This window comes from Lepidochelys olivacea, assembly GCF_965140295.1.
Source record: "Lepidochelys olivacea isolate rLepOli2 genome assembly, chromosome: 3".
Lineage (NCBI taxonomy): Eukaryota > Metazoa > Chordata > Testudines > Cheloniidae > Lepidochelys > Lepidochelys olivacea.
The window spans coordinates 36,979,815-36,997,537 of record NC_140413.1 but is presented as its reverse complement, the minus strand read 5'-3'; the positions used below and the strand labels follow the sequence as shown (position 1 = coordinate 36,997,537).

Sequence of the window (17,723 nt, the reverse complement as noted above, 5' to 3'; positions counted from 1 at the left end):
TCTGCCCACAGTCAAATGGGTGTAGTCAATGGAAGTTACTACACATGTAAGCATGAGGGCAGAATTGGTCCCTTTCTCTTTATTTTAATTCTCTATAAATCTTAAATTATAAGAATGCAAATTGAAAAAAAATATGGAAAAGAAACTCCTAAGCAGTAAGCACTTTGTAAAGTTGAGGGCTGGTGGAGTGATTAATCATGAGAGTAAGGAATAGGTAGCATTGGCTTTAGCAAGTTGGGTGCAAAATTTGCCCCCAAATTCTTTCAAGGCAATTCTCTTCTGAATTTCAACACTCTTGCTATAATGGGCCAAATTATCAAGAGGTTTTGTAAAACGGAGGTACATTAACAAGGAACTAGACTGGGACCTTTCCTTTTGTATGACAAGAGACATATCTGAATCCATGTCTCTAAAGCTGGATGGCTAGTGCATTAATGTACAGAACTAGGCCATTCAGCCTCTCCAAATAGCTCCCATTTTATTCACATGGGATGTACTCATGAAGTCATTGTTTAGTTCTCACTCAGACAAACTCTGCTGAAATCAGCGAGTGCTTTGGCTGAGTAAGAATTGAATAAAAACCAAGCAGACACTTGAGGATTTAATCCATAGAGACTGATTCAAAGATCATCATCACCACCATTACCACCACAGTGGCAGTGTATTAAAATGTGTGCAGATGCAAAAGCTTTACTCTGAAATTCCTGCTATTCAAAGCTGTTCTTGACACATGCTTCACAAGGCCAGCATAACAGGAAAATTAGTTCAATAAATAAATAAAAAGATGAGCTCACCTTTTTCATTTTAGTAACTACAGAACATGCAAACAGTTTAAAGCTATATTCTTCTTTGATTTACAACATCTTCTAAAGAGCTTTATTTTCACCATTTACAAAAAACGAGAGAGAACTTTAAGCACCTGAGAAAATATCTGTACTTCAGAAAATTACAGGTCAAATTACAAAAATGGAAAAATGAATTAATTTAATCTGCTGTAGTCACAGATCAACCAAGATGCCGTGAGGTTCCCTCATTATCTTAATTCTAGAAAGAACAACCCTGCTATGAAAGAGAAGACTTTGTGTTAGACTCTCTCTCTCTCTGTGCTAATACAGTTCTGACTTCCCTTTCTGAGACGACAACTTTCTTGGTGATTTGGGGCCTAATTCAGACCTGCCTTATTCCAGTTTTATGTCAGTAAATGCACTGTCATTAACAGAGTTATGCCACTGTAAAACTGGAGTTGTGCAGTGGTGAATCAGGCTCATGGTCTTCTATAGTGTAAGTCTTAAGGGCCTGATTCTCCTTTCACTTGCACTGGTTTTATACCAGTGAAATTCCATTGGGTCTGATTTTTCTCTGCATGGAGACTTCTGGACATCTGTACAAAATGGGTGTTAAATGTTGCCCTTCCGATTTGGATGGGTTTTGCACCCATTTTAATTTACACAGGTGTAAATGACTCTTCAATTTGCAAGACAATGGAGAAACAGGCCCACAGAATTCAATGATGTACATGGTGTCCCATTTCACACCAGTGAAAGTAAGAAAGAGAATCAGACCCTAGCCAGATCCTCAGCTGGTATAAAATCAGCACAGCTCAGTTAGCTTCAGTGGAACTATTCCAATTTATACCAGCTGAGGATCTGCCTTAAACTGTCAAGACCAAATCCTTCTCTCTTCTACACAAGTGCAACTTCCTTTGACTTCAGTCCTCACAGAACTCATTCACTTTAAGGGAAGATGCACCCAAGTAAATGACAAGAGAGTATGGCTCAAAATCCTGGATACTACTACTACAGGACCAAATTCTCTTTCTCTCTCTTTTTTATAATGTACATTTCTTCATTATGTCTCCAAATAAATAAACACATAAATAAAATGGGTGGTGAGTTTTTCAAACTTGAAAGCACAATTGTTCCTGCACTAAACAACAGGGACATCAGCACTCAGAACTAAAAGCAGTGCAGTGTTTCTGGAAAATCTTTCCCTGCAGACTGAATGCATCTGTTTAAAAATAACCTAACATTCTCAGAATCAAAGAATACAGCTTTAAAAGTTGTTCTTTTTAGTTTAAAAATTATTAGAGATATGAATATGATGGAATAAAGAAAAAAACTATAGCACAGAACAGGATGCTTAACTGAGACATACCATACCATAAAATGGAAATAAAAAAGGTTGAAAAAGCATGCTAGAAAAATCTTTGGAGTTTTATCCCCAGTTTCCATGAAACAATGTGGACTTACTTTCTGGAGGGACCCTATCTTTGTGTGGGCATCCTGACAAACTGCGGTGATGGGGGTAAAGCCCCGTTACATGGCCAGTTCCATCACACCCAGGGGTAGGACATTTGCTCTCTTTCTTTTCTGTTCTTGAGGGATCTATAATTTACAACAAATGTGTCAAGTGAATTATGCTTTCCAAATTTCTGTAAGAAGGTTCATTTACTGTTGCAAGTTATTCTTTGGTAAATGTTCTTAAAAATACTAGAAGAAAAAACTGCTGCTTCTTAAAACAATTTTGTCACTTTTGTTCCCGTTATCTTCTTTTCATACCACAGGCTCCTATGATCCCAGCAATACTTATCATAGTGATTGGGGAGTGACCTTCTTACAGCAAAGCCACACCACTGTCAATCAATGTTCTCCTGGCAAGCATCAACTTAAGAGTGTAAAGACACTCTGAAACTGTTAGCTGGTTCCCCCTTTCTTTTCAGTACTATTTGCCTGATGTACTGAAGCCTGCAAATGTACTGTCATAGAAGTTCAGTCTCTTGAGGTTAGCAGACCCAGCTCCTTAGCATACTGGATTCAACGATTCAGCACAAATATATCCTTATTCAAAGTCACTCTAAGCAGATGACACTGATTTTCCTAAATTCCTTATGAAGTAGTAGAATACAAAAGCATATAAAAGCATTTTTTTCCTCCAGTAAGCCATGATAGGGTAAAAGATCTAATCAGATGTAACAATCCCTTATTTTGAATTTGGGCCATTATAATCATGCATCTATAAAGTTTGTGTATTCGTAAGCTTAAAAGGTGAATAATCTTCTATAATGCGGTTTGTTTCTTTGTGTACAAGTCAACGAAAGGGCCTCAGGAGACTTCTGTTCAATAAACTATTGTTTTCTGCCAAGAAAGTAATGGAACTGCTGATGAAATTATTCCTGAACTAGAACTTGATCACATATTTCGTCAGTTTGTTTCCTGTAATAGAACATTTGTAAAGTAACATCTCAGGGCTTCCAACTCAGCACGTAATACAAGCTACACCACATCATCTTTAACACTGTTGCCTGATTTATACACCAGTATTTAAGAAAAAAGTTTCATGCTACTCTGGCTACAAAGATTCCGTCTTATTCTAAGTTAATAGCTAAAAGCAAACATCATCACCCATTCTAGTTCTTCCATCAGTCCTGAATTCAGAACCCAAACTGATCTATCATCTTTTATGTATTTTATGCTGCTCCTGTTATTTCTTTGCTGCAGGATATATGCTTTTTTGCCTTTGGAAATAAGGTTTTGCTATTAGGTTTCTATTAAGTCTTATGGTAAAAATCAGCCCTGGGTTAGCAGGTACAATCCCAGTGACATCAAGGGACCCTTTCAGTACTTTTAGAGATTTGGGTGCAATCTCCTTTTAGTAGATAAAGTGTACAGACTACCCACAGTTCACATTCAGTTGCAGGTTTTTATTTTTATAGTCTCATGTGGTTGTTGCATTTTCTAAATTCCAAACCCTTGCTCAACCATCTTGGCTTATGAGAAACTCTTTATCATATGGTGATTGCTCTCCTGGCCTAATGTCCAATACTAACTTTTAATATCACACTTTAAACTTAGCTGTCACAAATGCATTTCTAATTGCTAATGTTTTATATTAGTTTGCATGTATGTCAGGTGTAACATGCAGTACTATGTTTTCTGCTGTTCAATGGTAAATGTATTTATTTACAAAATTTCATCTTCAAAGCTCTGTCCAGTCACATAAACATCACAAAACCCCTGTGAAGTAGGTAAATACCATTATCCCCAGTTTACACTTTGGGAAATTGAGTTTTAGCAGTTAAACGCAAGGGCACAGAAGGAGTCAGTATCAGAGCTAGGATTAGAACTCAGGAGTTCCTTCCACATATACCTGTGCTGAGACCACTAGACCACCAGTCCCATTTTCATTCTCACACACAACTCTGTTCAACTCTTTGTATAAAGCACACTGAAATGTGGGGAAAGTGTTAGATAAGTGAATAAATCATAAAAATAAATAAAATAAGTATAATGTAAATATACCAGTATTCAAGGACTATTAAAATGCAGATGATTAACACAATAGACCATAAAGGCTTCTCTAGAGCCCACGGACTAGAACCTCAGCTGATGTAAACTATGTAGCTCTATAGTAGTCAGTGGAGGAATGCCAATTTAGACCAGCTGAAGAGCTTGTCTTACAGTGCCATGCAAATCCTCCTGAGTATTCAGATCCTTAGAATAATAGGGTTTATGAGCTCCAAAAGAGCCTTTATGGTCTAGCAAGTCAGAAAAGATGCTGCACACTAATCTTACATTTCCAAAACTTGCATGAAATTTTATTTGCACAATTTCCCATTGACTTAATAGAAGACATCCAGCTAAAACTCTATGCAACTATGCAGAAAACTTAGGGCTCAGGATTATATTCACCTCTCAATATAAACGCGTATATATTTGGACTAGCTGATCTGCTCTTATTGAATCCCTTCCTCCAATAGAGAATATTACTTTTTTGTTTTTAATTTTTTTTAAGAGCTTAATCCTGAAATCCTCACTGAATCCTTGCCACAGTGGCAGTTTTGCCTGAGCAAAGCTTGCCCAAGCTGGGTCACAAGGTTTTAAAAGTCATCAGTCTTGGAGGAAAGAGTCTCTGGAAGATTTTAAATGGAAGAAAAAAAGGTGGCTTGCCGTGCCTTTGTTGTTTCAGTGATCTCTGAGAGCAGAGCTCCTGAAGAGAGAAGACAGGAGTTACGATTCTTCCTAGAAACCTCCACCCTGAGAATATTTCCCTTTAATTGTATCATTCATCTCTTTGGAGAACTTTTGCAAGCATGTTTGGGAGATTATATGTGATATGAGAGTGAATGACATAAATAACTCCCTTTCTTTCATCCCCCCTCTAATTCACTGCAATATTCTGTTTTTCTCAATCTTGTCTAGAGTGAGGAAGGAATCATTCTCCTCCCCCTCTCCTCCAGCCTTTCATCTATGAAGAACAGAGAAGGGTCACAGCTGTAAAGTTTCCTGATCCAAACTACCATAAATTTCAGGGCTTTCCTTTGTATCCAAGGGTTGTGTTTGGGCCTATCTCTAATTCATCGGGCAGTCCTTAGAAGTAGGTTGGCATCAGGGAAGCTCTAGAAATCACTGAAATAAGAAGCCCATATTTCTACTACTACTATATTAATCCTTTGGCGACTGCAGAGATATATGTTTATGTGTTTTCCTAAGCATTCGTGGGTTGGCAGATCTGGAAAACACTGTTTTAAGGATTTTAATGTCAGCACTGGTTTGACATGTTCTGTTTGGTTTTGTTACATACACACATTACGAAGGGAACATACACCTATTATGTGTCACATGCAAACAATAGAAAAATCCACATGGCTATGGAATAACTGTTTAACTAAACTTAAACAATGTCTTTCCCAAACACCCAACATTACTAGTTCATACAGTGGACTACAATCTTTGTGTCTGAAAGCAAACAAAATTTCTAAGCTACATTGCAGACGAGTTTCTGAAACCAATAACTTCCATGTTCCTGTTTGTATAACTTATAAGAGACTGGCTATTTCCCCCTCTTAAAACTTGTTTATAAAATAAAAAATCTCCTGATCTGAGATGTGGTGTGCCAACTTTAATCTCACAGCCAGATTTTATGGCCATGTTATCACCCTTTGAAACCAGAGGTTTATAATGGAAAAAAACAAAATAACCCACCGCCCCAAACCCACAGTCTAAATTATAGAGATGAAACCAGGTGTTTCTCTATAAGAAATACAATATATAACCAATCCAGCAGCATGCTTATCACCTCCTTAGAAATGCAGAGCCCTCACTTCCATTAAAGTCAATAGGAATTCAGGGTGTTCAACAACTTTCAGAAGGTATTGAATGCTGTATAGGACAGAGCCCTAATGCATATATATGTGGACACACACAGAGGGGTGTGTTAATATAAACACACCATTACTGGGATAATTCTTTAAATTAATACATATTTTAAAATTAACTTTATATCCATATATAAATATATATAGATATAATTATGGTTAAGGCAGCACCTTAACTGTTTCCACAATGGAATGAAACCAGTGAAGTGGAATGCATATAAGAAAGAAATTGCTATTGATCTCAGCCCAGGCCACACTATGCCTTGCATAGCAAACGGTTTCCATTACCTTAGTATCTTAAGATAATTAATGTGCAGTCACTGCCCCTATCTTATGTTATCGGTCATTCTGATACTGTTCAATTTCTATCAGGCAACTCTACGTTTTAGATGGGAGCGGCTTCATCAATAACTGTCATTTGATGATAATTTTATAAATCATGATGCCACCTACCCAATCCAATCTGTAAAATATGCACTTCATAGCTGATTGACTAACTGCTACATAAATCCCCATCATTCAATAAAGTATGCAATGCAATTCTCCTCATATTTTTAGTCATAATACCTGTTAGAATCATCTTTGCCTCTTTCAACATGATCTCTTATTTGTTTTGTTTCCCTGAAAAGTTATGTTTTTCTATTTAGCCAAATGATATTGCACTGAAATACTGTACATGTTTCTAACACTGTAGAATGAGTTGTTCTATTAGGTAGTCACAGCATGATGCTATTTTAGAATCACGCCATAGTCATACAAATTAAATAAACAATGACTTCACATTAGAGTTCTAAGCATCACTTATTAGCACGTTAGCTCACACTTTTTCATGACACAACATACAGTATATAGAAATATTACCTTTACCATAATATGGCTTTTTGACATGGCCGTCACTGGATTTAGGCTTCCTGTCATCCCCAGAAAGTTGTCGTGGAGGCTGTTCCTCAAATGATCTCATATTATCCCTCCTTCCAGCTTCCATTGCCATTTTTTCCCTCATGGCTTTTGCTCTTTCAGTTTCCAAAGCAATAGCTTTCTCAAGCAGGGTTAAGTTACCTTTTGTCATATCAAAAACTTCTTCAGACCTGTCTGAAGTAATAGAGGTGGTATCATCATCTCTTTCATGACACCCATCCTCCTTTGCACAGCTAGAAAAAGTTCTAGATCTGGGGCTCAACTGTTCTTCAAGCCTCATTAAGTTCATCATGTCAGAGTAATTCCGATCTGGCGTTCTTCCTTGGAAGTCATCTTCTTGCCTGACATGTTGACGAGCATTCATATTTTGCTGCTGGTTTCTTTCCTGTGGGTTTGTCTCACTAAGTTTCCTAGCCAGATCAAAACACTGGTTCCTTAAGCATTCCAAACTGCTGAGACACACCTCTTCATCACTCTCTTCCACCATTTTTTCCATAAGTCCATTGTTCATAGGCTTTCCTAGCATTACAAAGTTCATATTTCTGTTATCTTGCTGTGAAATATTGTCTGCATAATTTCTGTCATTAATGTTTTCTGAAAGCACTACACCATGTCCTTGTGCTAATAATTTAAGGGAGTCCACTGTTTCCCTAACAACATCACTGTCTAAATCTAAACTCAGCTCACTTTTCCGACCAATATTTTCATTTTTGTCACTATCATCTTCCAGACTATTAGATGTATTGCTGTTCATTTCTGATTCTGTCCTGGCTCTGTATGCTGCATCCTCTGCAATTTTGCCAAGATTTAACAATGACTTGGCCACCAGTTCATCATAATTATCATACTCATCATTATTGTTATCGTCTTTTTCTGTGTCTTGCATTATTCGAGTATTGTGACAATTCATTTGATGGTCTTCTGCATAAAAAAAGAAAGAAACATAGAAAGAAACAAAGAAAGAAAGAAAAAGGAAAAGAAAAGAAAAAAAGTGGCTAGAATTGGAACTGTTGTTGCAATAGCATGGACAGAAAACAAACTGCACGTCAAATACTGTTTATCATACAGAAGCTCTAGAACACTAAGACCCATGTTCACATAAGTAGAAACCACTTGTATTAAGAAAATGAATATCTGTAAAGCCCAGAAGGGCATTTCTATATATTTGCTATGCACCATTAATTTATTTCATTTATCATATAATAAACTATTAATTATGCAGGAAAAAAGACAATTTTTACAAAATTTTATTAATCAGCATTATTTGTAAAATATTAAGGCATAAATTCTTCTATTCCCCCTTTCACTTCTTTATGTATAGTTTTATTGGGGTTATTATAATTATATTATTCAAACTATTATATTTCCTTAGGTTGGTTTAACTTTCCTCACTCCCATCTTTTTAAAAGAGTGAGCATTATAGGGTCTGTTTTCTTAATTAATTAATGTACACCAAAAGAGAATTGGCTCTTATATAAGCACCATATACATCATTAGTGCTATATGAAAAACAACTGCAAGACAAGTACACAAAGAGGTACAAATACATTTCAATAAGTGCACCCGTAGCTAGAATTCAAAATCTATTGCTCAGCTATTGCAAACTATGAATAAGTAAAAAACTGTGATAATCATTACATAAAAGGAAAGTAGAAATAACAGTATGTACAATATAAGTGTAAGTAGCTACACTATCCCCAGTTTAGATTCGCTTACATACATGACATTGGCTTCTATCCAAAGTGTCTTGTCTATACAAAAGCCACATTAGATAACTCCTGTATTGGCTTGTTATCCTGTACATCACAATATCACAAGATGAGACATCATAACTCTGTTTTACGAGTTCTGCTCCAATAACTAATGAGTAACAGAGGGGCAACTCTGTGAATAGAATGAGTCACTCCGAGACACCAGGGATACCCTTGGATATATCTCATGGTAATTCAAAAGTTAATGTGCATCACCATCATACAAGTTCTTAAATAAACATAGGTCAATTGTTATTGACTAAAAACACAATATAAAATATATTTTGACACTCAGCTACTCAAACATTTTGAATATTTGCTGCAAGCACTTATATGTAACAGTAACTCACATTTTTTAAAAAAGGACTTCCCCAATTTAGTAATTAGCATGATGCACTGGGCCAGCTCAATCAATGGAGTTATGCTGATTTGCACCAGCTCAAGAGCTGGCCCATCAGCATAAGCTAACATCATAGGGACTCAGATGTATTTTGGTACAATTGTAGATATAACAATTTCTTAGCTATGACCTTTGTGCTTTGGGTTAAACAAAATGTAGTGGGAAATTTCAGGTAGCAGGAGAATTTAATTTACTAATATTTGCTGACAGGCATGCTTTTGGCATAAAAGAATATTTTCTGCAGGTTGGCGGACAAAAGAATAAGTCAGTATTTAAAATACAAAGCTTAACAGTGAGAAATATAATACTTTAGCCACATGCTAGTGTTCATGCTACATAGTGGTTGGGGATCCCGGGATGAGAGGAAGCTGTAGTTAAGCAGCAGAACTGATATACATAGCGGATTAGGTTGTGTCTAGGAAAGGAAGAGCAGAGATCCGAGGGTAGTATATTGTACAAACTACATTAGCTAGTTAAGTATAGTATAGAGGATTATAAACAAGTAAAGATGTGTGTTATATTCAGCTGATAAGAAAACCTAATTCATTGTCATCAAACCCATTTTTATTGTCAATCTTGGTATTATTTTAGTTTACAAGTCTATTATTTTTGTGATATTCAAAATTTGGATGGCCTCAGTTCACTAAAATTGAGGTGTGTCAGAACCTGGTTTTCTCAGTGCAAGACTTGAGATAGAGTTCAGCTATTTAAAAATTTTCCGTTTGATATGTTTGCATAGAAGTAGGTACTTAAGTTAGACAATTAGTCTGTGGTATAAGAAAATCAAATGCATTTAATACTCTAATGATCATATTCTAAAATGAAATTTATAAACAAATCTCACATTACTGTAAATATTACAGCCCAGGACCATCTGTATGAAGAATATTCAGTGGAAACTGCTGCTTTCACATAGTACTTCTTGCAGTTGTGTCTGATAGGCAGCCAGAGGTGGAAGAAGTAACAGGGAGAACAATTAATGAGGCAGTAAACTACACCTCCGAAAAATGCTGATGTGTTCAAGCCTAAGACTTTAACTTCCAAAAGCTGTTGTAAAGCCAACGTGAGTTTAACAGCATATTGAAACACAGGACATGAAAATGTATATATTCTCAGTTCAGTCATACTAGGACTGGTCATGTGTGCGTTGAGTGTTCCACACAACACCTTTTGAACCTTTGAATTCTGAGTTGGTGTTTTGACTTGAATGACGGGCATGTGGATGATTACCAGTGGATGAAGGTGCAGCACTTTGCCTATATTACAGTGCAAAGCCAAAATACGAATCCCTTATTTCCTGAGTAAAGACATAAATTCCTTTGGAGTGCTTGTGAAGCTGGATAAAAGCTGTAACTTTAATATTGTTTATTCTGTGAGTTTGGTTTTATCCATTTAAGCTCTCCTGCCCATTCAACTGAAAAAAAGGAGGAGATGGGCAAGTGGTGGAGAAGAAGAAAGTGTAATGTTTGAATCTTTGATGAGGGAAACAGGGGAATAAATTATTTTAATCCTCCAGTTATTATTTGCCTTCCACTTTATATTTATTTAAAAACAATTATGTTTCTAGGGAAACATTTATTAATTAACTGCATGAAGTAACTTTTTTCTTTTTTTTCTCTTCTTTTTTTGAGGAAAACTACAGACGCATGTACAGTTCTCCAGGGCCATCAGCACTCTGGCCAGATCCAGTAGCGCTCTTATGCATGTGCTTAGTTTTGAAGCTACGTACTTAAGTGCTTTGCTGGGTCAGGCAAGAATGGTCATCACCCCGAAGGTTCAAGTCCCAACATGGTTGGTTAACATGATTTTCGAAATATTTTAGTTTAACAATGAGGCAAAATTACTCTATACAAAACAATGTTACTTCCCTTTGAGTCAACTATATAAAATCTTACCATGCTATTATTATTTTTATGCTACCAAAGTTTAACTTTTAACTGGTTCCTCACAATTTGTCTGTTTAATGATAATATGAATTTTATTAGGACTCCACACATTATAGGTGAGATCTTGATTGACTGTTATATGGCTACGTGGGGAGGGAGTATGGCACCTTATCCAACCGCTTACACAACCTGGCTTAAATTGTAACAGTTACACCTGGGAACGCAGATAGGCTGCTACCAAAATGTTTCCCCAAGGTACAAATGGCCAAGAGTGGGGTGGGCGGGGGTGGATGCAGCTATCACTCTGATCCTTCCTATATGCTGCCTGGCTGCATGGACAGGGAATAATCATAAGGGGAGTTGCAGATTGTGCTCCCCACATCCTGGCCCAAACAGGAGGTCTCCTGGTTCTCTCCTGGGAGGGTACCTCCTCTCTTACTATGCCTTGCTGTGCCTTTAAGACATGATCTAGCCTTATGTAAGTGGTGTCAGTCTACAGATGGTTTGGCAATAGAGAAGACTTAATTGTTGGCCGGAATCTGTGTGTCTGTTTCTCTAAGTGTCTTGAACATTTCTTCACTTGTGAGGTAAACTGGGTACCTTGTAGTTTGTAGGGAGTAGTTCTGTGATGAGCCAAAGTATAATTTCCTCCATGGGTTTGACCATGGGAGTTGCTCTTTACATATCCTATAGGAAACAACAAACATCAAGATGTGCTGTTATACTAGGTAGCTGGACACTTTTCAGCAGTGTTTTAAAGCATCAGGTTCCTTCAGCCACCTGAACATATGTGTGTTCCTGTATTACTGCCCTTACAAAAGTGAAGCATATTGGCTTTTCCATAGCACCTTTCATCCAAGGATCTCAAAGCACTTTACAAAAATTAATTAATAAAGCCTCACAACACCCCTGTGAGGTAGGTATTTTTAGCTCCATTTTACAGATGGGAGAAATGAGACACAGAGAGATTGAGTGAGCCATTCCAGATCGCTCAGTGAGTCACTGGAGAGCCAGGAATAAGACTTAGACCTCCCGACAGTGCTTCCTCCCTTTGCTTCTACCAAATACATTTTTATACATCTCTTTGGTAGAATAAACCTTGCTATATTTTTACTATAAGAACTCATGCAAAGTAGCACCTTCTTTTTAAAAGGAAAATATACAGCATTTAGTTTCAGAGATTCTGCAGAGAGAGGCAATGATACTTCAGTAGTAGCTACGTTCCTATCAAAAGCCACAGATTTCACAAACCAAAGGTTTCTCAAAGCTGTGGCGTGCCTGTCATTTTATCTGCCTTTTTATGGGCATGAGGGAAAACAACATGGCTACCAATTCCCAACCTATGCAGTTATACTAGCTTCCTGAACAGATGGAATTTTTCATCATCCAATCAGAATCCTCTGTTTTTTATGACACCTGACTCATCTCACTTAGTCATACACCAGTTCCTAACTGTTCAGTATGCAATGTAATTGGGTTGCCCCTTTCCTCCTTCTGGTCCAACAAAGTGAAAAATATATATGTTCATACATAGGTCTACACACCACACAAACATGTCTGGAATATTTTAAAGTCAGTCTAAAAAAGTTGAAAGGGACACTTTCAGATCATATAAGGTCGAAATTTCTAGATGTTTGCAAAACGAACTTCTTCGCTTTTCATTTTTACAAAAATGATTTACAAACAGAAATTGGCTTCTTTTCTGGAAAAATCGTATAAGGGAGGAAACTGAGGTGAGGAAAACTCAGTGAGCTTCTGCCAAATTCTTCCATTCTGGGTAGGGTTTCTTTCCACCCCTCCACTGAGGAAACAGAGGCCTCACACTGTGGAAGAGTCTAATCCAAAATTCACTGAAGTCAACTGGAAAAACTCCCATTGACTTCAATGGAATTTGGATCACACCCCAAATCTTTCAAAATCTATGTGGACTCCAAGGATCCAGTAGGTACTCAAGACTGACCATGTGTAACTCTTTGCCTCTGCCCCAGTTCCTGTTATTCTCCTTTGCTGTGAGTGTGTTACATTAAAAAACAAAGCAATTTATTTGTATAATATTTGACAGCTTTTTTTACTTCTATTTGCAAATACATAAAATACAATATCCAGGATAAAAAAAAAATTGGCTAATTTCTTACATGCATTTTAATTACTATATAACATCTATGTCATTTTTTCCTACTTCTCCCTAAAAAACACTTACTATAGTGGTAATGTTGGGTTCCACTGCTTAGAATCTCCCACAATAATTACAGCATTCAAGTAATAGCCAATGCTCAATGAGAAATGAATGAAGTGCAGAAGTCATTAAACACTGTAAGGAAAGTCTGAGCTGAAGAACACAGCACATCACAGTGGGGTTCAGTATTGTAAAACAGGAGTGAATGCTGCAGAGCAGGTCTGTACAGACCTTCAGATATTGTACATAATTAACTATTCTTTCTTACTGTGTCTTTTCTTCCTTAAAAAAATTATTTTCTTTCAGTTACCACGTTAGTCTTTTCATTTTCTCTCTGTTCCACTTCTTATCTGGTCTTACTAACTGATGTATGGTGCAGGGTTGTTGGGATTTTCCCTTCAAACAGGAAAAAGTGCTGGTATTTGAAAAGGAATAGTAGGCACCCTTGCAGAATCAGAATTTGTACCTAACTATAGAACTCTCAATGGCAAAGAAAGATGTTCTTTAATTGTTCATATTAAGATAAAATTGAAAATAACCAACATACGTTTTAATTAATAATTTTGGAACCATGAAATTGATAAATGTGCTCTCGTAAAAAATAATGGGTGTCTTCTCATCTCAATGGGCAGGGATTCAGCTACAGTTTCACCCTTTTCTGATAATCCTAATCTCGCTCTTCTGTCTCCCTTTGTATCCCTCTTGTGACCACTGGTTTTTGTTCCATATGAGCCAAGGGTATTTTCTAGCCCTCTGTGGCTCAAACAGCTTTTACCATCACCTCCTGTGCTCTCAGTATTCCTTTTCAGATCCCCACCCACCCAATTATTGATTATTGTTATTTATGCAGTACCAGAGTCGTGTTCATGATGCTTTACAGTAAACATGTTTCTTTCCAAAACAGGGTATGATCTAAGGGTCGATTCCTGCCAACTCAATTCTACCACCCTTACTCATGTTGAATAATAACCTGCCTCACAAATATTCCCATTAGGTGGTGGCAGAATATGAGAAGTTTGTCCTCAGGAACATTCCCATTGACATTATAGAATCAGCCATGCAATTAGACAAAGAGAGAGCTCCAGACAAGCAAGGAAGAGATTAGAGGGTAAGATTTTCTTAAAATAAGGCCATGCATTTGTTCAACAGTTAAAATTTTTGCCATTCTTATGCACAATGTAGGGTTGCCAACCCTCCGGGATTGCCCTGGAGTCACCAGGAATTAAAGATTAATCTTTAATTAAAAAGTATGTCATGCGATAAAACCTCCAGGAATACGTCCAACCAAAATTGGCAACCCTAACAGTGAGTAGTATGTTACTCTACAAGTAACTTCATTTATTGAAATGGAACTCCTTGCAGAGTACGATAACTATTCAGTGTGAATAAAAATGACAAGCTCTAGCCCACAGTATTTAATTCCCCCTCTTTGTTGTTGTTGTTTTTGTTTTGTGTGACATTCTTCTGAATATCTCCAGGGAGCACAGGGATATCTGAAGGGGCAGTTTTAACAGCAACCATTCTCCAAGGGGTATGCCAGTTTTTTCCTCACTCTTAGGCTATGTCTACATTGCAACCAGGAATGTGATTTGCAGCTCATGTAGACGTATCCACCTTAGCATTAATCTAGCTAGATGGCTATAAATAGCACTGAGAATATGGTGGTGCAGGCTTCAGTGCAGGACACAAATTTCAGTGTGTACCCAGGTGATTCAGGCAGGTTTGTATAACTCATGCTGAAGCCTGCTTTGAGGCATCTTCACTGCTATTGTTAAGCAGGCTAGCTAGATGAAAGCAAGCGTGGGTTCTTCTACACAAGCTGCAATTCTCACCCATGGTCTGGCCTCTCTTTCCAAAACTGCATTCACCTCTGACTTGACCTGAGGGGAAGTACTTACTTTCTATTTCCTTCTTATGAAAAAAATATATACATTCCACTTGCCTTTCTTTAATAACAGTGTCCTACTCAGTATCAACTTATGCACCTAGATGGCATTTCCACAGGGCTGGGACTTTTGTCTCACAAGCATTATATCTCACCATGGCAGTGGTATACAACCTTTCAGTCAAACGGCAAAACATTATTGCAGAAAAGGTTAAGAGGCCGTAATCAATACTTTGGGACAGACCCTCTGGCCTGCTCCACTCCCTTTGCACAGAGACTGTGCAGGGGTATGGGTAGATAATCAGGGAGCTGTGACTGAGGCTGCTTCTCATCTTCTACTGCTTTCACTTCTCCTAGGCTTTCTAGAGGGAGCAATGGGCTGGGTAAAGTAGGGGAGCCATTCTGTGTCAGGCATTCCCCTGGGCTCAGACATAGCCAGTTGAGTGTGTACTGGTTTCCTGCTCTAACTCAGGCTCCCATTGTCCACCAGGGAAGCTGGTGATGAAGCAGCAAAATCTGCTCTTCAAGCCCTGCAATACAGCAGGGGAGCTGCAGCACAGAATGAAGAGCAGCTACTCACAGATCTAGTTCACAGCAGAGCTGCTCTTGGGGCTGTGGTGTAGACCACTCAGGAACCAGAGACCTCCCTACCTTCTCCCTACAGCAGCAGGCCCAATCTGAACACCAGTTTAAAAATCACAGAAAGCAGCTCAGGGAACATGTTTCCAATCCATAATAACATGCACATTTTCTTCTTAGCACAGTTGTCTTCTAGGGCCATAGATTGGATGCTACTGGGGCATGAAATCTCCTTTTACCTACAACACACTGAGCAATCCTGACTCACATTCTTTTACTCAAAGCATTGTGTTTCTCTTTGCTGCATAGCTTGTTGAGGATCAGCAATAGTCTGTTACACAGAAGGAATTGCCGGGGGAGGTGAGGAGCTAGTTTAAGGTATTTTTGGGTTGTGGACAGGGACAAAGTTACGTGGGAACAGACTGATGATGGTTAAGTGGAATGACTTGTTTATGCTGGTTTGGGTGATGTGGAAATGATTATATCCAGTTAGATGAATCTGCTCTCCATTATGAGCTTGAGGATGTTCTTGTTAGGTTAGATTTTATTTTGGGAAGGGATCTTCTGGGTGTTTTCTTAATAATGCTGTCTGATCAACCCTCAGGCTGAGGTGAGAGATTTGCTAGGTTTTTCCATCCTCTCGTTGAGTTCAGTGGTTGGGGAACTGGGAAGATAAATATTCTATGTGTAAGAGTAACAGACTTTGTCTAATTTAGAAGCTTTTTCTTAGGATATGGATCTTGTTTCACTTTCCCCCACCACATCATTTTTTCAGGAGCCGGCTTCAGCATCTACACCCCCTTTAATTCCCTCAGTTTGGTGGTGGTGAAGGCTGAGCAATGCTATTGTGAGCTGAAGATAGGGAGGGACCATCTCTGGGTGATTGGGTTCATTGGTGCTTGTGATAGAGGGTATGGGGAAACAAAGCAGGAGATTCTGTAGATTGAGATCTGTGGTTAGATTATTGTTATATGTGGCATCATCATGGAAGGGTAGGACACCAATTAGCAGAGACCCTACTCTTCAATTCATATCGTTTAGTCCATGGCCAGTGACTCACTCTATCAATGTGCCTGCTACCATAGAACACTGGATCCTCTTCTGTTTACAGCCATCGACAAAGAAGCCCCTAAGCATTCTCTGCCTAATTTCCATCCTCACAGTTGTATAGTATTACCTTTCACACCCTGAATAGGGCAGTGGCAGACATGCCCAGAGACCAGTTCAGCCTCAGGATGTATAAACATTTATGGTATGGTATTGGTAGTGGTGAAGAAAACTTTGTTCTTTCTACTACTGTACACACACAAAGTTATTTCCAGCAGGATTGTTCCAAGTGGCTGACCTCCTGGTACATCCTCTGTGGCTCCGCTTGGAAACGAACAGATCTTTCATATTGTGAGGAATTTCCCACCTGCTGTGCAGCTCTGCATTGGACTGGCTGTCCTGGTCAGAAAGGATTTGTGTCTAGGGAGGACAATTGCAATGACTTCCCTGGGAAAATTTGGGTCAGGTTCTTCATGCTGTAATCTTGTCAACTGACCTGCCTCTAATCTGCCATCGTTGGGAAGATTATACTGAAGGTTGTGGAAAGGCAATTTTGGTGTCACATGGATTCCTTCATCCCTGTTAGTCTGGTTTTAGTATGTCATGGAAGCTGTGCTGGTCTTACTGGCTGAGGATTTCCTCCTGTCAGTGGGGAATAATCAGGAGTCTATGCTGATCCTTTTAGATACGAGAGTATTTGACACTGTTGAGTGTGAAGTTTGGCTACTTTGTCTGCAGTTACTAGACGGGGAAGACAATAGAGTCTTTGTGACTTCTAGGGGTTGTTACATTACATTACTTGGGATACCCTTGAAAACTTGAAGCTGAAGCTTAGTTACCTGAAACCATGCCTGTCCTGCAATAACTGTGGCAGTGGTTTAGGTCAAGCACCACAGCTAATTTCATGGACCCCACATTTAAATCTGG

At 38.3% G+C, this 17,723-nt stretch overlaps 1 protein-coding gene across 20 annotated transcripts in view; it reads right to left on the bottom strand.

Moving 5' to 3' along the window:
• MYT1L (myelin transcription factor 1 like) overlaps positions 1 to 17,723 on the bottom strand; it is a 379,271-nt gene that overhangs the window by 99,528 nt on the left and 262,020 nt on the right. For 14 of the 20 annotated variants that reach the window (XM_084622387.1, XM_084622401.1, XM_084622382.1 and 11 more), the window contains 2 exons: positions 7,016 to 7,993; positions 2,250 to 2,384 (listed from right to left, as the gene is read on the bottom strand). In XM_084622387.1, the coding sequence (XP_084478513.1) occupies positions 2,250 to 2,384; positions 7,016 to 7,993 (1,113 nt within the window). The remainder of the gene's footprint in view (positions 1 to 2,249; positions 2,385 to 7,015; positions 7,994 to 17,723) is intronic. The other 6 variants (XM_084622383.1, XM_084622385.1, XM_084622389.1 and 3 more) reach the window with 3 other exon arrangements.